Source organism: Setaria viridis, chromosome 9, assembly GCF_005286985.2.
Source record: "Setaria viridis chromosome 9, Setaria_viridis_v4.0, whole genome shotgun sequence".
Taxonomy (NCBI): Eukaryota; Viridiplantae; Streptophyta; class Magnoliopsida; order Poales; family Poaceae; genus Setaria; species Setaria viridis.
Genome location: NC_048271.2, coordinates 14,435,109 through 14,459,241, shown reverse-complemented (window position 1 = coordinate 14,459,241; position 24,133 = coordinate 14,435,109). Strand labels below are relative to the sequence as shown.

Here is a 24,133-nt window from a genome sequence, read left to right as displayed (position 1 = left end):
AACTTTAGGTGGGTTGTAGGCCGTTCATTCGCGGATGGATGGATGAGATCTCCTGGTACAGTGTTGTGCGCACAGTGAAAATCGGCACGTTACCCGTGCTACAGCGAATAAAGGCAGGGTACTCTTCATCTAGCCTCATTTAACTGTGCTTTTTGGTGACTTTCCTTCAGCACGGCAGAGAATCCGCGCCGCCTCGGCGAGGGATTGGGTTCAGAGTTCAGACTCGTGCGGCCCCGCGCTGCCCTCTGGTCGCCTAGCTCCGTTTGCTTGGATCGGTGAAACGAACGGCCCCCGTCAGTCTCCCCTGCCACCGACTAACCCTCCCTCGCTGTCAGCATGAGTAGGGGGAGTCTCGCCATTTCATTTCAGTGGTTAAAGAGGCAAGGAGCACTACAAACACAATGGCCGGTCTATTTAAATGCCAAGGGGATACGTCCTGCACTACGAAACTGTTTAGAACTGTTTAAATGCTAGCAACGTTCTTGTCCGTTTCCCCAGCACTCGACGCCGACCGCTGCTGCATCCTTCCCTTCTAGCACGGCTCCAGCATGCTCTGCACCTGCGCACACGACACACCCGGCACGCACAGTGCCGGCGCTCTCCATTCCACTGCTGCTTTCACTCCGGCTCAAGATCAATCATCGCTCTCCGTTCATCGCCGTCGTTGACCAAAAAAACAGCAGCCGCAAACAGACGGCCACACTCCCGGTATGGTCTCGACTCCCGACTCCCCAGTCGACCAGCAATCGGGCACGGACTGTGAGGCGAGACCGCGTGGGCCCCGCACGGAGATCTCCACCCGGTGACGTCACCCCACCCCGGGCCTCTAGTCTGCCGCCACCTGGCCACCGGATAAGGTCCTCGCACATCCATCCCCTCCCCTCTCTCATGGCATCCCTTCCCTGCCTCGCTCCTCTGAAAGCCGCAATAATCAGCACTTGTTTAAGCCTTGCCCTGCGTCCCAGCATCAGTCAGTGCATCAGCATTCATCGCCCCTTGCCCCTCCCACCCCTCGCTCGCTTCCTGCCTGCTCACATCACCATTCACCACCTATAAATCCGGGCCTTTGTTTGACTCCCCCCTCCCTGCTCCATTCTTCTTGTTGCTTCTTGGAGAGAGCTCGTCGGCTGCTGCGTGTGCGACTCGAGAGAGGAGCGAGAACGAGCTGGAGGATCCATGGCGCCGGAGAAGGAGGAGCCCTGCGCGGGGTACCGGCACGGGCCGCCGTGGGTGTTCAAGGGCAGGCAAGGCCGCACAGCTAGCTAGCTCTGTTTTTGCCGTCTGCAATGATCGTGTCTGTGCAGGAGCTCGAGTGTGTGATGGTGTTTTTCTTGCGATTGTGATGGCCTGCAGCGCATTGTACCAGCTGCATTTGGTGAAGGCGTCGACGGCGCGCGCCTTTGTGCCCCGGGGCCTGCGCCTCGTCGAGGCCTTCGGCTACACGCTCGGCGGCATGTTCCTCGCGCGCTACCACGACAGCCCCGCCGGCGCCTTCGACGAGGTACGCCTCCGTCTCTTCATTCTCCGGCCATGCTGCTGCTGCTGCTGATGATGATCCTCGCGTTCCTCTCCTCTTTGCGCCTGCAGCTCGTGGTGATCGCCGGCATTGTGTGGAACCCGCCGACCTCCTGCGCGTGAGTCCGCCGCTCTGCTCTACTCCCCTCCCCTCCCCTGCTTCGACTCTGCTAGCTGCTGCTGCTTCGCCTGCTTGGGTTCAGCCGTTCAGGGGACGTGATCACCAGACTGCAGTGGGCATCACAGCTCGCCGCCGACTCGCCGTAGACACCCAAACCAACTTGCATTAGAAAAGCCTCGAGACCTCGAGCGCGCCAGGGCCGGGTGAGCGATCGAGCCCGCGGGAATAAACAAACAACCCCCACTTGGGTTTGGGTGTACTTGATCGCACGGACTTTCGCCTTGCGGCCCTTCAATTATTTGCGGGAATCGGTGGGCTGCCTGCCTGGGGTCGGCAGGCCGGCCGGCCGGCCAGGTGCGCTGCACCGTACAGGCTCCGCTCCGCGTGGCCAAGTTGCGGTGCGCAGCTCACCAGCCTGAATGGGAGATCAGTCACATGAGGAATATGCGCATGTGGCAAACAGAGGCAGATGAAAGCTAAAACTAATTGAGTTATCAACATTGGAATTCTTTTTCTTTAGGATAGTTCCCCCCCTTTTTTTTGCCTGAAACCCAGGAGTACTTCAGTGGTTCCTGCTAAGTCTGAAACTCTGAACCTGAACCTATTTTCATCAGGTGGGCAGCAAGGGTGCTGGTGAACAGCGTCGAAGCTTGCCGGCACGGCCGCAAGGTGTGCCACTGGGATTCCTTCCTCTCTGATCTTTCTGAAATCCTGTTGCCTCCTTTTTCCCCTAACTGATTGAAGCCATCCCCATTCTTGCTTGCAGGAAGTAGGCCTCCCAAGCCATGTCGCAACATTCTCAAAGGTACTTGAGTAACGGCCTGCGCATCAGAGGCAGGGTTGGTGTTCAGGCTTCAGGGTGCTTGTGTGATTAACCTTGCGTTGATAAATGCCTGTCTTCGTGAGATTCGTAACCTGCCTGTCACATGGGGCAGACTGAGGCTTCTGCGCTAGGAAACAAACCCTTGGTGGAATCGAACAGCTTCCTGAGCGTGCTCGGAATAGGCTCGACCGTCCCCAAGCAAGAGAGCCGCCGCGAGATTGAGATTTGCGAGACCAAAGGCTCATCCACTAAGCACTTGTGCAACATCAGCATGCCGCTCACAGGTAATTCTGATTCTGGCCCCTCTTTATCTGCCTAATGCATTGATGTCATGCGATCTATTTTACAGAAAATCATTTTTCTGTAAAATAGCCTGAACTTTTCAGTTACACCATAAAACATGGAAAAGGTATGTTTTCCCCCCAGCTTTAGCAACTAGTTAGGCATATAGGCTCATCAAGAACCATACATTCGCCTCAATTTGTGATTCAGTTATCCTAGTCCGTACTGCGATCTGTAGGCACGTTTATCTCGCTTCATCACTGAAAACCGATCGATGACAGACACTTGAGATTTCCAAAACGTCTTTCCGAATGACATCTTCCTAACCTTATCTCTTTTTTCCCTCTCTCGAAATGGGACTCACAAAGCTTCACTTTGTTGATCTAATGCTTAATTTCACTTTCTGATCATGTGAAGTGACAACAGGATCACATAGGCACCACAAGTGGATGGGCCCAGCAATCAGAATGTCGCTTCCAAGCTTCAGGTTAGGTGAAACAAACCCCGGATGGCCTCCATAATTTCTCAAAAGAAAAACTGACAGGCCCCCCAAAAATACTTGTAAAATAGACGTACTATAAATGCTTTACGTAGCCACGCGCAGATTTCTTTAGAGAAAGCATAAAAATCCTCGTCAAAATATATACTATTATTTCTCTTTGATGTGTCACAGAACATGAACATGGCTCACTTGTTCTGCAAATTTCAGTGGACAGACTGAGGACCATCCTGATCTTCTCAAGTACTCCTGCCAAGTAGAATGCAGGTGATGGCATGATCATACTCTCTGGACGTCCTGAGATATACATTGATCGATGACATAACGTTTATCTCTTTAACATATAATTCCCTTTCTAAGTAAATGTTTTTCTTGCACAGGGTGCGTCCTGTAAAGCCTGCTCGGATTTGGAATCCTACAACCACAGAGCTACAGGAGTGTTCTGATGGCAAGATCAACAGCGCGGGATCCAACACGTTAGCTGACTCATATGCGCAAAGCCAGAGCATTTCGGTCTTGCTATCAAAGCCCATCTTCGCTCTGGAATTCAGCTCCCTGAGGATGCACGTTGATGCTCCGAAGATCGTTGTTCCACACTGCAAGAAGGAGGAGGTCGGGTACTCAAGCACTTAAATCTGAACTCTGAAGGATCTGTGCACCATGGTTAAAAAGGCCGGGAGTTTTGACCACGTTTGACCCGGTTACCTGATGAGTTCAACAGTTTCTGGTTGTTTTTAGAACCAAATATTCTTTTCTTGTTTTTATTCTTGGCGGTATTCTTTTTTCTTGTTTGTAAGATTGCAAGGTAAAAGAACATGTTGTATGTGAAAACTACTTGCTGAATTCAAAGTTGGAATAGTTTGATTCCTATTGCAGAGAATCACAGAGATAAACAACTTTGCACTGTTTGCAATGATGCATATGCTGGATCCAAAACAGAACAAGTTAAAGCAGAATGAAAATAAAAGGCACTGAGCCACTGGCATGTAAGACTGATCTCCCAAATGCCTTGTCAGTAAAGACGAAAATGGCTGAAGAAGAACCATGTGCAATGTTCAGAAACAAAGAAAAGGTGAAATGACTGGATCAACGCACAGCTTTCTTTAGTTTCTGATAAACCAGAGTCACACTACAACATTCCCCAATCCTAAACAGCAGACTGTGCTAATTCCACAGTAAAACGCACAGATAACAGAGACAGGACACGCACACACATGACAAATCCTGCAGCTAAATTTTGACCACTATTGGTAACTTAACTCTAAGGTGTGAACTAATCATGGAGCTACGACTACGACGATACAGTTAGATTAGTGATGATCAAACCACGGCAAGAAGCTATCGATATCATCGAACTCGTAGATGCAGGCCAGCTCCTCCGGTTCAATGAAGCTCAGAGGAACAGGAGACATGGGAGCGCAGACGATGTCCATGATCCTCTCGCCGGTCTGATCACACGCCGGTGGCGGCGGCTGCTGCTGCTTCTCCAGACGCGATCGGCTCACCATGGCCTGCTTCTGCTCGATCCTCACCGGCCGGCTAACCGGGACTGCCGCGATCGGTCCTTGGCCGTCGGTGACGACCGGAACCGGCGGCGGGTCGGCCAAGACGGGCTTGGCATTGGCAGGGCTGGACCCTGCCGTGGAGCTCTCCTCGCTGCTGTAGGCAACCAGCTGCAGGTCCCGCGCCGGCGTCCCGGCGTCGGACGACGTGCTGCAGGCCGGGGGGGTTCTCGCCGCCGGGTTCTTCTTCTTGAGCGTGCTGTTCCAGTAGTTCTTGATGGCGAGGTCTGTCCTCCCCGGTAGCTGGGCAGCGATGACGGACCAGCTGTTAGAAGAAATTTGTAGCATGTCAGTGATGGTGTTCATTGATCAACAAGCAAAACAGTGCTTAATTTCTCTGCACTAGAAGCAGAGCAGGATGCACTAACACTACATTTGATGCAACTGACGTTAAATTTCAGTTCGATAAACAGCAGTTTGATTCATATGCTCGATCAGATCAGTGATTAACAGGGTGCAGTTCTTGCAGAACAAGATCAAGATTCAACATGAACATGGGAAAGAATTAACTTTCTGAAGAATAGTCCTGGAGATCAGTGGTGTTAATGGGAAGCCTTGCCTGTCAGTTGCAGACAAGGAAGAATGGGTTCGTGTGAGCCTTACCAGCTTCCCCTCTTGCTGTACATCTCGCAGATGATCCTCTCCTCGGCCAGCGTGAAATTTCCGTGCTTCAGCCCCGGTCGGAGGTAGTTCAGCCACCGGGAACGGCAGCTCCGGCCACACCGCTTCAGCCCTGCATTGAACCATAAAAAACTTGAAGTCATACACCAAGAAAATTAAGTCATAAACTAATGAGCGCACTAAAACTTGAACATGAGTACGAACAGAAGCATTGCGCAATGCACATACTTGCAATTTTCGTGCTAAATAATGCACATTGAACTGGTACAGTGGTACTACATATCTACTACTACTGCTCATAAACGCCTGTACAGAAGAACAGAGAACTGAAAAGTTTGGAGTTCAAAGGCACAGATCATTTCCAAGCCGAACAAGCAGTGATATCACAGCCTCACAGGTCAGAAGCTCAAAATGATTGGTGATGGTGACTGGGTTCAAAAATACAAACCTAGAGTGTTGGACAACGCCTGCCAGCTACGGCCAATGCCATACTTCTCAACGTGGTTCTTGATCAAGTTATCCTCTTCCTTGGACCACTTCCCCTTCTTCATCATCTACCCTTTTTTGTTTTTTTTGTTTTGTACTAAACTCTTTCTCTATTGGATAGGAGATTTTTGTTTTGTCTCCCAAAAGGGCACAGGAATTCAAACGAAACGAGTACATGCCCCCATTTTATAGTGATAGTGCGATAGCCCTTGGTACGGTAAAACACCTAATGCGTGATTATCTTTAATGGTTTTTACCTCTTCCTTTCTTGTCGTTTTATTGTTTTTCTTGTATTATATCCAACGATTCCTTATTCTCAGGGATAAAAGAAAGGGGTGAAATGAAAGGGAAGGTTAAAAGGAATGAAATTTTTACTGCACATGATGAGGTTGCAGTCTTACAGAGGAATTTTTTTGAAAGATAATCTTGCAGAGGTAAGGGGAAAAGTAAAAAAAGAAATGTCATTGAGATGTTACATTTGATGTAGAAAGGAACTGCATGTGTGTTCTACTGCCAGGTCCGGTTTCTCATGGTGTAATCAAGAAAGGTGGGGTAGATTCCCCTGCTGCTGAGTAGGCTGCTGAGTAGTAACAACTTTCAATACATGTATGAAAGCAGCTTTTTTTTTCTGTACAGTGCTGCACGTCGTATTTAAATATTGGCACATAAGGTTCACCAAAGCCAAACAATAGATTTAACAAAGTCACGACGCTTGCATACAAAGAAAATTTTTTTAGCATTCATTAAGAAGAACTTTTTTAGCATTCATTAAGAAGAAAGAAGAAAGTAGTTTCTTTTACAGACAAATCTTGCAAGTAGTACTTGACCAACGTAGACCAACGTAAGAACATAAAGGACTAAAGACAGAAATATTGAAGAAAAGTACAATCAACATACAGCCGGCAAGCGATCGAAACCGCAACCACAACAAACTAACAACAGAAGAAGCACGAAGGGAGGGGAGGACACACCCAACCCAACTACCCTAACAAGGCTACCCTAAGAAATAAACCTGCAAAAGGGATATACCGTCGCCAAAGATGCCTATAGAGAGCAAGCTCGAAGCACACGACCACAGCGGCAAAGCATCCGCTAGAGAAGAAGAATGGTGGCAAATCATCCGCCTGGACCAATCAGTGGTGGCAAAGTATCCACCCAAGTAGCATCATGGTAGCAAAGCATCCGCCCAAGTAAACGGTAGCAAAGCATCCAGCTCAACCAAGGATGGTAGCAAAGCACCCACCCAACGACCACATCCTGGGCGACAAGCATCCGCCCAGGGCAAGCACCAAACTACATGACCGTGGCGGCAAAGTATCCGTCAGAAGACAGCAATCCAAGCAACCAAGGCAACGATGGACAATTCAAAGCGAAGGCAGGCGCAGAAGAAAATTTATCCCGTGTAGAGTTGATGACGACCACCACCACGACAACCGCACTCTAGCATGAACTTCCAACATGACGTCTCCAAGGAGGGATACGACGCCGTTGTCGCCGCCGTCGTCCGACTTACACGGTCAAGGTTTACACCCAGGAAGCTCGCAGGTATAGGAGGGGAGAGGAGCAGAAGAATGACACCTCCAAGGAGGTAAATGGCGCCTGAGGGCGTCGCCATCGTCTGCTCGCAAGCAAGCAGAGGCTTTCGCTTTGCCCCCACCCCCAGAGCACACCGCCAACCTTCCAGCGCCGCCGCCATGCACCAAGGGTGGGCCACCCCTCGGCAGTCCCTATTGGAGGAGAGCGGTCACCATCCGCCATGTCGGACAGGTCCATCTACCCAGATCCGGCAACGGCGATGGCTCGCAGCGGGGATAGCCGTCGAACCCGTCGCGGTGAGGTTGGGGCACCACCGAGGCCCCTCCTCGCGGATCTGGGCGTGGCGACAACCGACGGCCCCTAGTTGTCCGCGGCCGGACTGTCAGTCCCCTGTCGACGTGGCCGCGGCAGCGCCTAACAGACCCACGGCGGCGGCCAGCTAGGCGGGCCGACGGCGGGAGCGGCACGGACCGACGGCGCGGCGCGTGGCAGGCGGTGTTCGCTGGGCCTCGGCTAGGGGGCAGCGGGGAGCGCCACCAAGGTCGTAGCGGGTGCGGCCAGGGCGGTGACCCACCGGGCCGGCGGCGGATGGCCTGCCCAGGTACGCGAGGGTAGCGACAGCGCACGACCGCGGACGGCGGACGACCGGGCCATGGTGGCACTGGGTGCAATGCATCCATGGCGGCAGCAGAAAGGAGCAAAGACGAGACCAGCACACAAATCTAGTGGTGGAGAAGGTAGATCCGGCCATGGGAGGCGTGGAGCCAACTTCTAGCGGCCGGCGTCAACAATCCAGCAGGAAGATGCGACCAGGGTTCACCGGGATTTAGGGTAGAGGGAAGGTGTGGAGAGGAGCAAGGAGAGTAGAGGGGAGGGGGTGGAGGGCGGGGCTGCCGCCGACGGTCGACGAGGTCCGGTGGGGGAGGGACCGGCGGTGACGACCGAGTCGCCTGGGAGGGGTGACGTGGGGGTTAGGAAGTACTGCTCAGAAACATATCAGCTGCATACAAAGAAATTCCATATCGATTTGGAACTAAAGAAAAAGTTAATCCATTTGGATAGCTCCTCATCATTCATCAACAACGTATTCTTATCCACCATTAAAATTTCCATCAACTGTGCTCTAGGAAAAAAAATTCTTTTAAAGTTCCATTAATCTTTTTACACGACTGCTTGTTTAATTCAACTTCTGTTGGCAGACAAACAGCTACAGACTTAATAAACAGGAAGCATCAGTGGCAACCTTATATTGAGTTTCAACTGTTATTTCCAGGTCAGCGTAATCTCAAGCACAGTTCCATTCCAATTGTAAACCATCCCTATCAGGAAAAGAATGTTAGCCATCCAACCTTCTTGGCATTAATGACAGCTATTTCATTTCTTACTGACCAGAGATACAACAGTCGTTATCAAGAACAGAACTCAAACACAGAAACCACAAGCTCGTTAGCATCTGGCCATTACTGTCTCATGCATTTTCCGATGGAGCAGTTCCTTTGCTCTGCTTCTCAAAAGGAGTATCTTCTTCCCTTCTGAACGAGGGAGATAGAATGATGAACGAGAGAGAGAGAGAGAGAGAGAGAGAGAGAGAGAGAGAGAGAGAGAGAGAGAGAGAGAGAGAGAGAGAGAGAGAGAGAGAGAGAGAGAGAGAGAGAGAGAGAGAGAGAGAGAGAGAGAGAGAGAGAGAGAGAGAGAGAGAGAGAGAGAGAGAGAGAGAGAGAGAGAGAGAGAGAGAGAGAGAGAGAGAGAGAGAGAGAGAGAGAGAGAGAGAGAGAGAGAGAGAGAGAGAGAGATGTGAGCCAACGCGAGCAATCTGTATTGACTTGTGGAAGAGATAGATACACGTACAAAGCACCAACGTGCTGTAACAGAAACATAACCTCCTGCCTAGTCAAACGGATCGTAGCTAAGAATAGCAGCCAAGACCGGTTACACTAACTAAACCTGGACGACCAAAAGCACCGTGTTAACACCTTTCTCATGTCAATCGTAAAATCAGGTGACCCTGACAACAGATGTGCATATGAGTTTCAGAGTACGCACGATTACCTGAAGGTGGAGCGCGCAGCCAATTCTTGCGGGTAATCCAACGCCGTAACGGCTCATTTGGCAGCCCATTTCCCCGTCAGGTTCTGGTCTTTTTTTCGCGGAGGAAGCCCACACGAAAAGTTTCCACGGGTTAATTTACCACCGCCTTTGGAAGCCTGCTAGGCGGGGGAGTCTGGCCCATCTCAGCCCAATATTCCACGCGGAATACCTCCCGACCTTCAGGCATCGGTCGCCCGTTCCCGTCCTCATCTCGCCCGTCTCCCCCTCCGTCAGAAAGCCGTCGCCGCCACCCCCCGTCTCCTCCTCCACCGCTGCACCCCATCTCCTTCGCCCCCGTTGAACGCTGCCACCGCAGTCGCTCGCTCCTCAGCCATCGCCCTCCCGCCTGCTCGGTGCCGACGACCTACCGCGCCTTCGCCCTTCTGCTCGGGTAAGTCCTCCGGGTTCCCAAAAACCAGCGGGGAGATCCTCCCGGGAAATCAGAATTCCCCACCGGGAAGTTGATTTGCCATCAAAATTCCCAGCGTGGGAATTCTTCCCTGGTTTTTCTACCCTCACTGCCAAACTAGCCCTAAATGACGACTGGATCCGCATCGTGCGCGCGCGAGTGTCTTTCATCTCATACCTACAAATATTTACAAAGTGCACCTATTATGGATCACGATTGTTAATCGCAACCGCAACCGGAACATTTCTATATGACCCCCCTGTATGTTGCAGAAAGCTCCCTGCTTTGGATTGGTTCCTCCTCCTCTCGCCCGTCAATGGTCGTTTGTTTCTCAAGAAAAAAGAGATTAGGCATGTGAATATGTGATTTAGCCTGCAGAGGAGGGAAGAGCACTTGTCAAAAGGACGGCAAGGAATTTGTGTGGAAATACTGGTCATAACGTGGCAACTTCGTAGGATCCGTGTGCAAATTATCTTCTTTTTTCTAAAAGTCACTTAGTACTGCTACTATACATACTTCCTCACTCAAAAAAAGGAAGTTTAGTTCGAGACTGACAAATTGCATAAAAGAGGGGAAACGGAGTGAAAATGAGAGGATGAATTCAACTCCCAAAAAATGAGAATTTGTCAAAAAAAACTCCCAAAAATGAGAGAATGAATAATGAATCTGGCCGCAATGATGGACGAAAGATCAGATCCGAGAAAGAGGAAAAACGTTTTCAAAGCCGGGACCACATGCCGTACGTACAGGATAAGGCAACGCTTGATTTCAAAGGGGCTGCAGCTGATCAGTCTAGAAATATCCTGAGCTTGTCTGCCTTGTCGCGTCCACTGTTCTCTACCTGTAATCTCCATCAGCGATCAACCCAAAAAAAAAAACTTTATCCGCGGGTATCATGCCTTAAATAAACTAGTTAATTACTGGAAAGATCCACTGCCGGCCTCATAAATCCATCCAGGCCAGAGTCTGCCGGGTCCCAAAGAGGCAAATTGCTAGGTGCATCCTAGAATTAGACTGCACTATATACTCCTACCTGCTCCTAGGTACTAAGCATATAAATTCATCTTATCTTGTACTCCCTCCAACCCAAATTACTATTCTTTTTTAAATACATAGTTTTTGATAACAAATATGACTTAGATTAGTTTGTTGATTATTTTAGCATAGAAAACACATCCAAAAATTACACTTCATAGATTATTTCGCTTGAATACACCCAAGTAGATTTTTTTTCGTGTAGCTGTGAACCTCCATTAGCGTATTTCAAAATGCAGCTATCTTCTCTATTGACATGAGGGTCCAAGATTAGGGTGCTTTCATTAACGATAAATACCCACAAATATGAGGTTGCTCTCAATCAGGATATTGGGAATAATACATTACCAACAAAGTGTATTATGTCAAAACTGGTTGCTTCATAGGAAAGTTTGAGCTATTTCTAGAAGTTTTATATATACAAAAAACTAAAATATAATTGGAATCTGGGGTTAAAATGCACTTCATTATGCCTTTTAAATTCACAATTACATAAAACTGACCACCTTTGAAATACAATTAACAAATTATGAAAGTTTGCACTTCATGAGGTTAGAAAACAACTTCGAATATAACTATTCCAATATTACAAAATTTCAAGTTTTAACTTTTAAATATTGACTTTTATTCAAACAATTTTGAAATTTTAAAATAAAAAATCCATTTAAAAAAATATAGGTTCATGATATTGAATTTTACAAGATTCAAATTTGAGGTGCCACTTTTTACTTGAGAAATGGAAAGAAAAAGCCAGTATAATGGTGTTCATCACCTTGCAATCTCGTATCCAAAATCATCTTTCTTTTCTATTTTGGATCCTTAATTTGCTTGACAAACAAAATAGTCCTCAAGATTGATAACGGATCCCTACGTATCTTTTACTGGATTCCAGCAACCAAACACACCAGGCAATTCAAAATAGTGCCTGACGTGAAAACCCAATAGGAAAAAAGATATGTTAGGGCCAACAACATAGTTATGATAACTTAATAGCAACAGCAAAAAATGCATATGTAGGGTAGGATAGAGCATGAAGCACGTAACAAAGTTCTTTTCCGTCGAATATACAAGGATAGTTATAGGAAATTCAAAAATAAATCGTAAGTTTGTAGCAGCATTTCAACGAGCATGCTTGTAGATCGAATGTTGTTGCAACTTATTATAAAAGGATCATTCGTTATATACAGCTAACTTACCACAGTGCAAGTACTACTTCAGGTTCAGAGTTTACACGAAACAAGGTTGATTAGTGTTACGGAGTGCACTTAGCGATAATGAAAGTTGTTCAGTTGGCCTCGTGAAAAGGAAGAGTTGAAAGCAACAGGATAACCACAGGCCACCTGCGTGTAACATTCCAGTTGGTGAAGATAATCAAGAAATGCAAAACTAGGCTGCCCACTAATTGGTCAATGATCACTGCATATGCATGTTGGTTACATTATAACCTTAGGGCAGCTCCAGCGGTATAAGACAGCTGGTAGCTGTAAGCCGGAAGGAAAACGGGATGATCAGGCGCAGCAGACAGCTTCAAGTTTTGTGGTGAGGGAGAAAAGTATCGGGAGCTGCACGAGACTATCGCTCCGAGCTGCGCTAGCGTCACAGTTTTGCTACTGTTTAGCAAATAGAATATTATTTCTACTGGCGTTCGGTATGTTCGCTTCAGCTTATTCAGCTGGCTTATCAGCTATCAAACAGTGTTTTCCTCTCACAACAAATCAACTGTTTCAGTTTTTCAGCCGGCTTATAAGCTGAAGCGAACAGGCCCACTGGAGACGGCCTTAGTTCTCTGCAAGCTTTCAACCTTCTGATAGCTGAGGCCGGAATTTGATTTCCTTAATCTAAAAAGGTTACTTTGTGTTGGGTAAAATATGGTACGGGGATCTCAAGCATAATAAATTCTCGTGTTGCATTGTATGTGTGCCGTAGTCCGTAGAGAAACAACTCTTAGGCCATAAATTTCCTAAATTAGAAGTTTACGCATCCAAAATACTATAATTACTTATTCACAAGTTTTAGAACTTTCTCACAAAATCTGCAAAATCTTCCTCTTATATAACCACACAACAATGTCGACCCTCCGCCTCACCTTATTCCTACCGTTTTCGGTAGCTTCCGAGTTCCGTCGCCGGACGTCGGTGCACGGCTGCTTTTCCACGCATAAACATTTACCCGGCTGTTACCGGACACCAGTTACCACCCGAAAGAGGAGAGGAAAACCCAGAGCGGGGCCGGCAGGAGGGCAGAGGCGCCCCAGACCCACGGGGATCTCACGCATCCCGACGCGGCCACGCCCGGCGCGGGCACACGCGGCGCGCTCTGCTCTCCCCTGTCTACCCTGCGCGCCCGGCACGCCCACTCGCGCGTCGCGTCCTGCCCCTGCCCCTGCGCCGCGCCCTCATCGTCTCCTTCATCCCACCACTCCCCCACGCCACCCACCCCACCCCACCCCCCACCGCGCGGCGCCCGAGACCCCCCAGACCCTCTCGCCTCACCTCCCTCCTCCCAATCCGACGCCACCAGCGCAGCCAGGTGCGAGAGAGAGGCGGGGGGTTTGCCGGGACCGGGCGGCACTTGGATGAGAAGGGCGGCACCGGCGGCGGCGGAGGAGGATGCGGAAGGCGTACAGGGACTCCATCAAGGTGCTCGAAGCTGACATCCAGCACGCCAACACCCTGTAAGCCCAGCTCGCCCGCCTCTCTCCCTCCCCCTCTCCGCCCCCCTCCCGATTCCGGCGCCGCGTCACATCACCGTCTCCTGCCGATTCCGCTCCCAGTTCACTAGTACGGGCCTCGTGTCCTTCTCGTCTCCCTCTGCCTGACTTCCTGATCGAGTCGGCGCTTGGGGTTCTGCCGGGGCTGGGTCCACGCCGCCTCGTGCTGCTGCCGGCGCTGCGCAATGCGGCGGCGGGTAGGGAGTGCGACGGGTTGATCAATCGAGCACCCACCCGGTTCGTCTCCCGCGGAGGGATTCGTCGTGGGAGGTTGGTGCGGCGCTGGTTGCTGATTGCGTTATCCGCGCGCGCACGGGCGCGGCGCAGGGCGGTAGATCGGGAGGGGATCGCATGTGTTTAGCATGTTAACTAAAAAGAAAACACTGCTTCATTCCCATGTGCTCCAGCGTTCTAAATTGGAGTATTATAGTTTTTGCCTAGAGGGAAAGGGGAGGAGAAGGTGGTGTCTCTTCTCCGACTCTCCGAGCGCATGTGATCTGCCAAGTGATGCTAGTTGTTTGCTTGTTTGAATGAGCAGGGCCTCTGAATTTCCCCGAGACTGCGATGGTGCGTGCCTGCAGATGCGGCTGTCTTACAGCTCCGCCGCGCATATATTCCTCTTCCTGGTGCAGTGGACTGACTGCAGCCTTGCCGGGGCGCTTGGTCTGCTGAGGATTCTCATATACAAGGTCTGTGGAATGCTCTGCCCCTGTGTGTTTGTTGGTTCAGTGCTCACATTTTGGAGGTGCCCTGCTGAATTAGTGGCCCATTTTGCAGGTTTATGTCGATGGCACGACAACCATGTCGACTCATGAGAGGAAAGCCAGCATCAAAGAATTCTATGGTGAGAGTACATGATGTTCTTACAACTTTGCCTGACTATGTTATCTTTTGTGCTGGTTTGTTGATCGGAGTTCATTGTGGTTGGCATGGGCAGCTGTGATATTTCCTTCTTTGCTGCAACTGCAAAGGGGGATCACTGATGTGGAGGACAAGAAGCAGAAGGCTGTGTGCATGGAGAGGTACAGAAAGAAAGATGAGGACGAACGAAGCAGCTTATCTGATATTGATGTTGAGAGGGAAGAAGAGTGTGGGATCTGCATGGAGATGAACAGCAAAGTTGTGTTGCCCAACTGCACCCATGCTATGTGCCTCAGATGTTACCAGGACTGGTATGCACGAAATTTCAGTTTCTGCCCATGCCTTTTGCGTGACTGCATTGAGCGTTGTATTCCCAATTGCTTAAACTTTTACTGCTGTGCAAGTGCAACATTCTTGCGTTATCTTCCCAATTAACAAGCTTTTTAGCTGGATGATTCAAGTATATTCTGTGTCTTGATAATATTTGAAGCTTGAGGGCCTGCTAAACATGAGCTGCTGAGAATGGTTCTTTCTGCAGATAAGCTTAAACCTGTCTTTCTAGTTCTTTCACCAACTTATATGCTTATAAACAAGACTAAGACCCTCCATGCTTATGGTGTCTGTACAAGGTTAACCTCTCTTGTAAGGAAGCCCCTGGGGTTGAATGGCCAGTAGCTGAACAGAACATAATGCTCTGTGAAGCATGTTTGTATTGATTTATATGTTGTCCCGATGTCATTCTGAAAATGAAGTGATCATTAGAAAGTAGCATTGCGATATTCAGGTAATTTTGCCAACTACTGTTAAGTATGCTAAATGTGCTGATTCGCACCTGATTCTTTTAACTATGTTCTCCCATTCCTTCATTGCAAAGAGAAACCTGAGTGTATCAAGTATTGCTTTTCTTTTTTGGTCCATTCCATGAACACAATCATTCATCTTCTGTGTCAACCATGTACTCTGTTTACAGCGCATCAGTTCTAGGCTATGATGAAAACACTGTACTCCTTTGTTCTCTTCAGCTAACAATTTAGCTCATTAAGTTGTGGTCCTGCCATTCATAGTAGCTTCATATGTTAGCAAACACTGATAGTAGGTGCCTGCAATTTATTCTGTGTACTAGGTGTTCCTATGACTATGATAATTGTAGTTTGTCTGTATTCTTTTAGCCAATGCACCTTTTCAATTAGCGTGTCTTGGTTTTTGAGTCACTGAATTCCATGCTCCAAGGTTTTCACCATAGTGACTACTGTTAGAATTGATATTTTTCGTGTTCCAGATACTATGCTTTGACATAACATTGCTTTCTCGCAGGAATTCAAGATCGCAGTCATGCCCATTCTGCCGTGACAACCTGAAGAAGACCTGTCCTGGTGACCTGTGGATCTATGTTGAGGACCAAGACGTGGTTGACATGGAGACGGTGTCGAGTGAGAACCTCAGACGGCTGTTCATGTACATAAGCAAGCTGCCTCTGATTGTCCCAGACGTCATCTTCACTGCTTATGATTCCCACATAAAATGACCGTGATGCTGCCTCCTCGAAGACCTTCAGTCAGTACCCAGTTCCAGTGAATTTTATGCCCCTGTTATCCACTTCCATGCTTTACTCGAGCTTTTGGAAGTGCCTGAATTGCTTTGGAGCCGCAAGCCGTCTGGTCGTGCTTTAGAACTTATTTAGTGCCTGCATGCATCCTAAATCATATCCAGCCACTCTGTACATATCTGACTTGGCTCTGTTAATAGAGAACTCTGTGCTTGCCCCAAATGGAGGCAGGCTTGTTTGTGACCATCTCATGTTTCCGTTAGTGAAGCAACATAAAGGTCTGAGCGTTGGAAAGTTTCTGCTGCAAATAGGCTGCTAATTAGTGTCAATGAATCTAGCCCCCCATTATTAGGAACGACTGTTGCTATTAGCTTATAAAAGGTTCAAAATTTTCCAAAAAATGCCCACCACTTGTTGAGTTAGCCTGTCCTAGCAGGACAAATGATGTGACATCAACGGTGAACCGAATTATCCAACACTTGCAAGATTATCTAGAGTTAGTGACTGCATAAAGTATCTTAGTCGTGTAAGCTCAAAAATGTGAAAGTTTGTCTGAATTTCAACCGGAATTGTGAGATTTTTTTTCAGATCCCAGTGGGGATTGAACTGATCTTGTGGAATCCTCTGAACTGAATGGATCGTTTGTACAGATCCAGCAATTTGGAACTAGGGAATCATCCATAATAGCATTCGCAGAATCAGAATGCATCAGAGCATCTTATTGACACTGTGAGGAGAATCAGAGCTACTGCTCGTTCGCAACTGGCAAGCGAGCTCGATTCTCTCACGAGGACGACGAAGAAGCGATGCTTGCTTGTTTTCTTGATCGGCTCCCATGTCACTGAAGATCCACGAACATCCGGTAGGCGTCCCTCCGCGGCGCGTAGTATCCCTCGACGGTGGCGTCGACCTGGAACCCGGCCTTCCGGTACAGCGCGACGGCGGCCGTCCTCGCCGGATCTACGTGGAGGATCACCCGCTGGACCCTCCTCCCCCGGCACCGCTCCACGGCCGCCTTCAGCAGAGCCTCGCCGTGGCCCTGCCGCCTACAGCTCTCTTTCACTGCGCACAGAGTTGAAGTTTTGCGCACGGTCTTAGCTGGCAGCTTCAGGGGGAAGAGAGGATAGAGAAGGCTCTAGTTGTGTTCTCACCGGCGAGCTTGGTGATGGTGGCGCAGAGGGAGGTCGGGCAGGTGTACATGGCGTACCCGACGACCTCATCGCCGTCGCCTCCTGCTCGTGCGGCGCTGGATGTCATGTAAATCAGGCCGGAGTTCCGGCGCTTGAGCTCGTCGTGGATGGATCGCGCCAGCGACTCGTGCTTCGGGAAGATCCTCCTCTCTAGCCGCACGATATTGTCGATGACGCGGGCGGCGCGCTCGTGCGACGGGTCCAGCTCGAGTATCGCCGCCGCCGCCGCCGCCGCCGCCGCCGCCATCCTTACCCCTGGCAGAAAGGGGGCGAGCTAACACTTGTTACTACTGTTTGGGCTATGGCAAACACTTTCTGACCCTTTCTGACCGAGCAGTCCTGAGATGAAAATAATTGCCTCTTCTTACTACTGTTTGGGCTATGGCTAACACTTGTTTGAATGTTTTGACTAAAATGAAAGATATCGATAAATTTGCTAGCAAATGTACTTCCAATGTATAAAATACTTGTAAACAACCGACCTGTAACCCTGCCTCCAGCAATATAAAGCGAGGCAAGGACCCCCTCCAAACAAGTTCAATCAATATAACACAACTAACATATAGGACGTAGGGTGTTACATGACATAAGCGGTCCGAACCTGTCTAAATTGTGTGTTCGAGTTCACCTTCGAGTTCCTGATCTCGGCGAGCCCCATGCATAAAACATTACCTCAGGTACCCCCTCGGTAGGTTGCCGGGTCTAAACACCGACAGCTGGCGCGATAGGTAGGGGCTCTCGCTGAGAATCCACTGGCGAACTCGATGGCTCAAGTCATCATCAAGCCCACCTTCGCGTTTGAAGCGGGCGCAACATTCATCTTCGGCTTCTGGGTCTGCGTCGCAGACGGCACTAGAAACTTCCACCACCACATTGCGCCGACACCAGAGGAGAAGCACTACGACATCAACCTTCATCGCCAAGCTTTGGAGGATTTTGTCGAAAAATTCAACAAAATTTTTGACTTATTCCGAGGCTCCGGGGACGAGTCCGAGTACAACTCGACTTCTTCCCCCAGTCAGATTGATTCCCACGAGCTGGCACTTAAGCCATCGTGCGAATCGGTCTAGATACAAGTCAGTTCCCGTTCGGACTCCAAAACTCGGGTACTGTCTACCAAGCTACCCTGTTCAGATCATAATCTAACTCGGATTTGATCGAGGATATCGAATAATACTCAGATCCATATGAGAAAGTCCCTTTATCAGGTCCACAACAGGGATTGGTAATTATTTCAACTTCACAAGGTAGATTCGTCTACTAGCCCGGCATGGAGCCACCTGCTCTCGCCAAGGATGATGAGTCACGCCTTGTCACCTATCTTAATACTCTCCCATACCAGGAAGGAACACCTCTGTCTCCTATCTACGAAGAAGACGGCCCGACAAAGATCATCATGTCAAGCTCGGGTAATTTTTCTGCGGAGCAAGAACTACTCACCATCATAGCTGCTCAAGATGGCGACGGTGAAGAAACACCAGAAAGGCATCCGTGACACGAGCGTCATCCAGACGATGTGTCGCAGGATGAGCTCACCGCCAACATAAAAGGAGAAGAAACCGGAAGTCAAAGGAATCGACGGTGAGCAAGAAACACGGCACGAGCAGATCGTCGTCGCCCCCTTGCATCCGATCTACCCATCATGAACTTGGACCGCGCATTCGAAGCAGTCCAATCGCGTCAACTTCGCACTCCTCTCACCACTATTGCATCCATTGACCTGATTACTTGGGCAATGCCATAGGACAAGTATACCAGGCAACTGGCTCAGCTAGCAGAGCGTGCGTACGAGCAACTTGATCAACAGAGCCCAATACACTCGGTTCGACACACCTCATCCCATCATGGCAGTAGCCTTAGGGGACCAAGTCGCAATGAAGGCACCAGACCAAGTCGAAATGAGGGTGCCAGACCAAGTCAAAATGAGGTTACCAGAATTGAGAACCGAGATCAAGCTAGCACAGGGCAGAGTAGTCGGGTAGTGTTGGAGGTATGCCCTAGAGGCAATCATAGAGATGATGATATTCCATTTGTATCCATGATTTGTATATTGTGTTCATTGAATATCCATTAAAGGCTACTTGAATTGATTTGCAATTATGTGAATTGTATGTGAAACTCTTTACTTGTATGGTTATTCTAAAGTTGTCCCTAGTCGGAGTTCATGTGAGGACACACATGAATATTAGACTAGCACATGTATTAGTTGATGACTATGTTTCACAAGTCATGGACATGGAGATGTTGAACTAATAATGTGGACACATGTGGAGGCATGTGTTAGGACTGACCCAACACGAGAAGTAGTTCTCTCTTTAAACAACATATACGCTTTGTCCTTAGACCTGAGATTGTCGCATGTATTCTAGATGTGGATCGACCTACTTAGGGGCTATCAAACGCTACGCCGTAACAGGGTAGTTATAAAGGTAGCTTTCGGGTTTGTCAAGAAGCATGCTATGAGACATGGTCAATCAAGATGGGATTTGCCCCTCTCTGATTGAGAGTGATATCTCTGGGCCCCTCGAGTGATCGGATCCGAAAATGCATGGCCATGCTACGTACGGTTAAGAGTTAACCTACAAAGGGATTCCGAATCACAGGATCGAGAAAGAGCGGTCAGCTTGAAGCTAGACCAAATATCGTGAGGCAAAGGGAATAGCATGTATATTATGTTGTGATGGTTCGTCTGATATGATCTTCGTATGCATATAGGAGTTGGCACGTCTTGCTAGAGGCCGCTACCGACTATTGGGCCGAGTAGGAGTACTCGGGCCATGTCTATACGTATCCGAACCCATAGGGTCACACACTTAAGGGGCTGGAAGCCCAATTCGGATCTGATCCGAGTTGGATTAGGTTTAGGAGTGCTAATGGGCCTCGGATCCAGAGGCCCATCAGGAACCTCTATAAATAGAGGGGTGGGGGCGCCCTAGGGTTTACACCTTTTGGCTGAACACACTTGCCGCGCCTCCCACGCCCTCGCCTGTTGCAACTCGCGGATCTAGCAATCCGGCTTGCGACGCTTCCTCCCTGCACGTGTGGATACCTTGGAGGTGTTGCGCCTGCAGCACTTGGACGAGCCATCGACGAGCCGCCAACGAGCCACGACGAGCCGACGACGAGCCGCGGCACCGGAGGCGATCTTGCTGTGCACGTGGACGAGCTGCTGAGGAGCTGCTGGACGTGATCGACTACGTACGACTACGTTGATCGACTACGTACGACTACGTGATCGTCTTCACTGCACCGACGCATATCTACATCTTCCGCACCAGTAGTGCGTCGAGTGGTAATCCCGTGATCCTTATACGGCAGCTCTTCCTGGTTATACGCGGTAGAAAATTTTGTTTTGCGCTAGCGTAGTCTACCTCGTATCCCAACAGGTAGGACCCTCGAGAGGCCGTGGCCACCGTGGGCCCTATCCAGAGCCTGAACCCCCAGCACGTGACCTCCATTAGAAGCTCAACAATAACCGCGAAGAAGATTCTAACGGGTTTCCCGCCTTCTCAAAATGAGTACGCAAGATGGTCCTACCCTACAAGTTTAAACCTCCAGGTATCACAAAGTACGATAGCAAGCAGGACCCAGTCCAATGGCTGCGGTGCTACTCGCTGTCAGTTCAGGTAGCGGGAGCAAACAATAACACTAAAGTCATCTACTTCCCCATCTGCATGGAGGCAGGGCCACTCACATGGATTGAATCCTTAGAAGAGAACTCCATCAACACGTGGAGTCACCTCAAGGCGGCGCTCACAAATAACTTCACAGGGGCAATGCAACGCCTTGGCAATAGGATTGATTTGTCTCAAATCAAACAACAACAAGGCGAGATCCTACGTAGTTATCTATGCCGTTTTTTCGACAAGAAGGCCACTATCATGGACATCACGAAGCGGGACGCCATAGACTGCTTCCATAACGGTCTTTTTGATTGCCGGATGTTCCAAGATTTGGGCAGGATACGCCCGGAAGACATCAAAACTCTCAAGATCATGATACAAGCCTGGGTCGATGAAAAAGATAAAGAGATTGAACGGTTCGAGTCTAGTCGTAACTGAGGTCAGAACAATAACAAGCAAAGTAATGGCCAACGCAATGACGTGAACTGTAATAATTGACCCAATAATGACAACCGAGGCAACTACTCGGGTGGTTAAAATCACAAGAGGAAGTCAAATAATATTGTCACGGTGATGTTCCAGTCGTCCAAGAAAGGCGGCGGAAATCAAGAAAGGACTCTGTTCATAGAGCTCCTGAAAAAACAGCGCCCGTAGCACCCACACTCTAAGCACTCTGCGATGGATTGCTATAGCCTCCGCAGGGTCATGAAAGATCTGTCGGAACCTTCTGGAGCAAAGGATAAGGGCAAGGTGAAAGAAGACGAGGATGATGACGACAACGACAAATTTTAGAACCCGTCCAACAATGTCAACATCATCTTCGGCGGCACACAGGGTACTGCTACCAAGCGGTCCCAAAAACTAGCCCTCCGAGAGATCATATCCATTGAGCTAGCAATGCCTACGTTCCTCAAGTGGTCCGAGGTACCAATCACTTTCTCCAGGAAGGATCAGTGGACTAGTTTCTCTGACCCAGGACGCTACCCTCTCATCCTGGACCTAGTAGTTGTAGACTCTAGACTCACAAAAGTACTCATTGATGGCGGTAGTAGTCTCAACATACTCTTCGCCAAGACTTTGAGGAAAATGGGCCTTGACGTTATGGATATATGCTCACCCCGACGAACTCCCCATTCTACGGGATTGTCCCAGGAAACGCGGCTGTACCCCCTGATCAGGTAGTCTTGCCAGTTACCTTCGGGACCAAGGATCATTACCGAACCGAGGACATCCAGTTCGAGGTGGCTGATTTCGAAACGTCGTATCATGCTATTCTCGGAAGACCCACACTGGCCAAATTCATGGCCATCCCACATTACGTGTACCTAGTACTCAAAATGCCGGGACCCAAGGGAGTACTCTCCCTGCGCGGAGACTTGAAGAAATCATACGACTACGACACAAAAGCTGTCGAACTGGCAGCGACTACTCAGGTGCCAAATTCGATGATGCAAGTCTTCACTGCCTCCAAGAAACTTTCCCCGACAGAACTCGAGATCCTAGAGAAGAAGTCGGGGGCAACAAAGGTCAAGCCGGCAAGTGAGGTCAATATCAAAGCCATGACCAGCGATAGCTCTAAGACAGCCATGATTGACTCAGGGCTGGATCCCAAATAGGAAGATGCGCTCGTCAGCTTCCTCTAGACCAACCGAGACATCTTTGCATGGAAGCCATCTGATATGCCGAGGGTGCCCTGGGAGTTGATCGAGCACTCACTAAATGTGGATCCCAAAACTATACTAAGGGCCTGTTTAGTTCCCCCCAAACTCCCAACTTTGATACTATGCAAAAAGAAGATTCCCATCACATCAAACTTGCGGTACATGCATGGAGTACTAAATGTAGACGAAATCAAAAATTAATTGCACAGTTTTGTTGTACTTTGCGAGACGAATCTTTTGAGCCTAATTAGTCAATATTTGGAAATAATTCACAAATACAAACGAAACGCTATAGTGTGCTACAGTGCTAGCACAGTGATTTTGGACACCCAAAATCAAGCAACTAAACAAGGCCTAAAATGACAGCGACTACGCCGATTCGCCCAAGACAGAAGAGAAGCAATCAAAAAAGAGTTAGCCAAACTACTTGCGGCTGGTTTCATAAAAGAAGTCTATCATGCAGAATGACTAGCCAATCCCATCTTGGCGCGGAAGAAAAACAACAACGAGTGGATGATATGTGTCGACTACATAAACCTCAACAAGCACTGTCCAAAGGATCCCTGCGGGCTCCCAAGGATTGATCAAGTCATCGACTCAACGACTGGATGCACTCTACTATGTTTTCTTGATTACTACTCGGGGTATCACCAGATAGCTCTCAAGGAACAAGACCAGATCAAGATCGCGTTCATCACCCTGTATGGAGCTTTCTGCTATACTATGATGCCCTTCAGGTTGAAGAATGCAGACGCGACATATCAACGAACCATCCAAGAGTGATTCAAGAAACAACTACACCGCAATGTAGAAACGTGCCCATCGGCTAAAAAGTTTTTTCTTTGGGGTTTTAAGGTAAAAGAGATGTGAAATTACAAGATTGACTCTCAGCCTGATTCTTCAATTCAACCTAAGGTTCGGGGCTACTTCATATGGAGTGCGATTTTTCATCGCACTTCCATATAAGATTCAAGATTGAAGATTCAAGACCAAGTTAAATGAGGCTTGAGCATATTCTAGTTGCATGGCAGTACTCGAGTACATTTGAAGACTCAATCCGATGGAGTACTCAAAGAAGCACCACAAACTAGTCGGAGACATCTATAGAAGTACTCAGAACGGCTACGTTTTACTAAAAAGTACTCGAGGGATTGTCGTCCATACATCTATGGGTCCACCAGAAGGTTTGGACAATCCTAGATACAGGGCAGTACATCGAGATGTGTCAGACATAGAGATTACGGTGCAGGAAACTACTTGTAGCAATTAGAGTAGGATTCTCTAGTCGAATACGATTAGTATTCTTGTAAACAACCGACCTGTAACCCTGCCCCCAGCAATATAAGGCAAGGCAGGGACCTCCTCCAAACAAGTTCAATCAATACAACTCAACTAACACACAGGATGTAGGGTGTTACGCGACATAAGCGGCTCGAACCTGTCTAAATCGTGTGTTTGAGTTCACCTCCCAGTTCGTGATCTCAGCAAGCTCCACGTATAAAACACTATCTGGATTACCCCCTTAGTAGGTTGCCGGGTCTAAAAACCGACATAGAGTTCCTAGA

General features: G+C 48.8%; 4 protein-coding genes across 5 annotated transcripts; 2 read left to right on the top strand and 2 right to left on the bottom strand.

Annotated features, from left to right (window-relative positions):
• The first annotated feature begins 894 nt into the window (after window positions 1-894).
• LOC117840317 (protein NEOXANTHIN-DEFICIENT 1) lies at window positions 895-4,110 on the top strand. 2 transcript variants are annotated; one of them, XM_034720812.2, is made up of 9 exons: window positions 895-1,244; window positions 1,354-1,501; window positions 1,588-1,634; window positions 2,251-2,305; window positions 2,403-2,441; window positions 2,572-2,743; window positions 3,168-3,228; window positions 3,451-3,507; window positions 3,621-4,110. In XM_034720812.2, exons 1-9 carry the CDS (start codon window positions 1,177-1,179, stop codon window positions 3,871-3,873), a joined length of 900 nt encoding a protein of 299 aa, XP_034576703.1. In that variant the 5' UTR covers window positions 895-1,176; the 3' UTR covers window positions 3,874-4,110. The 2 variants fall into 2 exon arrangements, with proteins under 2 accessions (XP_034576703.1, XP_034576702.1); XM_034720811.2 differs by having other exon boundaries at window positions 896-1,244; window positions 3,159-3,228.
• A 142-nt stretch (window positions 4,111-4,252) lies between these two features.
• LOC117840318 (uncharacterized) lies at window positions 4,253-5,958 on the bottom strand. The gene is made up of 2 exons (XM_072290953.1): window positions 5,406-5,958; window positions 4,253-5,067 (listed from the first exon to the last, which is right to left on the bottom strand). The coding sequence occupies exons 1-2, from the start codon at window positions 5,564-5,566 to the stop codon at window positions 4,551-4,553; spliced, it is 678 nt and encodes a 225-aa protein (XP_072147054.1). The 5' UTR covers window positions 5,567-5,958; the 3' UTR covers window positions 4,253-4,550.
• Window positions 5,959-13,406: 7,448 nt separating this feature from the next.
• Window positions 13,407-16,340, top strand: LOC117839319 (E3 ubiquitin-protein ligase AIRP2). The gene is made up of 5 exons (XM_034719622.2): window positions 13,407-13,651; window positions 14,226-14,376; window positions 14,465-14,531; window positions 14,625-14,859; window positions 15,863-16,340. Exons 1-5 carry the CDS (start codon window positions 13,587-13,589, stop codon window positions 16,071-16,073), a joined length of 729 nt encoding a protein of 242 aa, XP_034575513.1. The 5' UTR covers window positions 13,407-13,586; the 3' UTR covers window positions 16,074-16,340.
• A 293-nt stretch (window positions 16,341-16,633) lies between these two features.
• LOC117839320 (uncharacterized) lies at window positions 16,634-17,623 on the bottom strand. Its single transcript, XM_034719623.2, has 2 exons — window positions 17,246-17,623; window positions 16,634-17,156 (listed from the first exon to the last, which is right to left on the bottom strand). The coding sequence occupies exons 1-2, from the start codon at window positions 17,529-17,531 to the stop codon at window positions 16,933-16,935; spliced, it is 510 nt and encodes a 169-aa protein (XP_034575514.1). The 5' UTR covers window positions 17,532-17,623; the 3' UTR covers window positions 16,634-16,932.
• Window positions 17,624-24,133: the final 6,510 nt, after the last annotated feature.

Coding starts and splice junctions, on each gene's coding strand:
- LOC117840317 (XM_034720811.2), top strand. CDS start 1,177: ATGGCGCCGGAGAAGGAGGAGCCCTGCGCGGGGTACCGGCACGGGCCG. Junction 1,245..1,353: donor CCGTGGGTGTTCAAGGGCAG/GCAAGGCCGCAC, acceptor GATGGCCTGCAG/CGCATTGTACCAGCTGCATT. Junction 3,229..3,450: donor ATGTCGCTTCCAAGCTTCAG/GTTAGGTGAAAC, acceptor TGCAAATTTCAG/TGGACAGACTGAGGACCATC.
- LOC117839320 (XM_034719623.2), bottom strand. CDS start 17,531: ATGGCGGCGGCGGCGGCGGCGGCGGCGGCGGCGATACTCGAGCTGGAC. Junction 17,157..17,245: donor CACCATCACCAAGCTCGCCG/GTGAGAACACAA, acceptor CTCTGTGCGCAG/TGAAAGAGAGCTGTAGGCGG.
- LOC117840318 (XM_072290953.1), bottom strand. CDS start 5,566: ATGACTTCAAGTTTTTTATGGTTCAATGCAGGGCTGAAGCGGTGTGGC. Junction 5,068..5,405: donor TACAGCAAGAGGGGAAGCTG/GTAAGGCTCACA, acceptor TTCTTCTAACAG/CTGGTCCGTCATCGCTGCCC.
- LOC117839319 (XM_034719622.2), top strand. CDS start 13,587: ATGCGGAAGGCGTACAGGGACTCCATCAAGGTGCTCGAAGCTGACATC. Junction 14,532..14,624: donor CAGCATCAAAGAATTCTATG/GTGAGAGTACAT, acceptor TGGCATGGGCAG/CTGTGATATTTCCTTCTTTG. Junction 14,860..15,862: donor CTCAGATGTTACCAGGACTG/GTATGCACGAAA, acceptor GCTTTCTCGCAG/GAATTCAAGATCGCAGTCAT.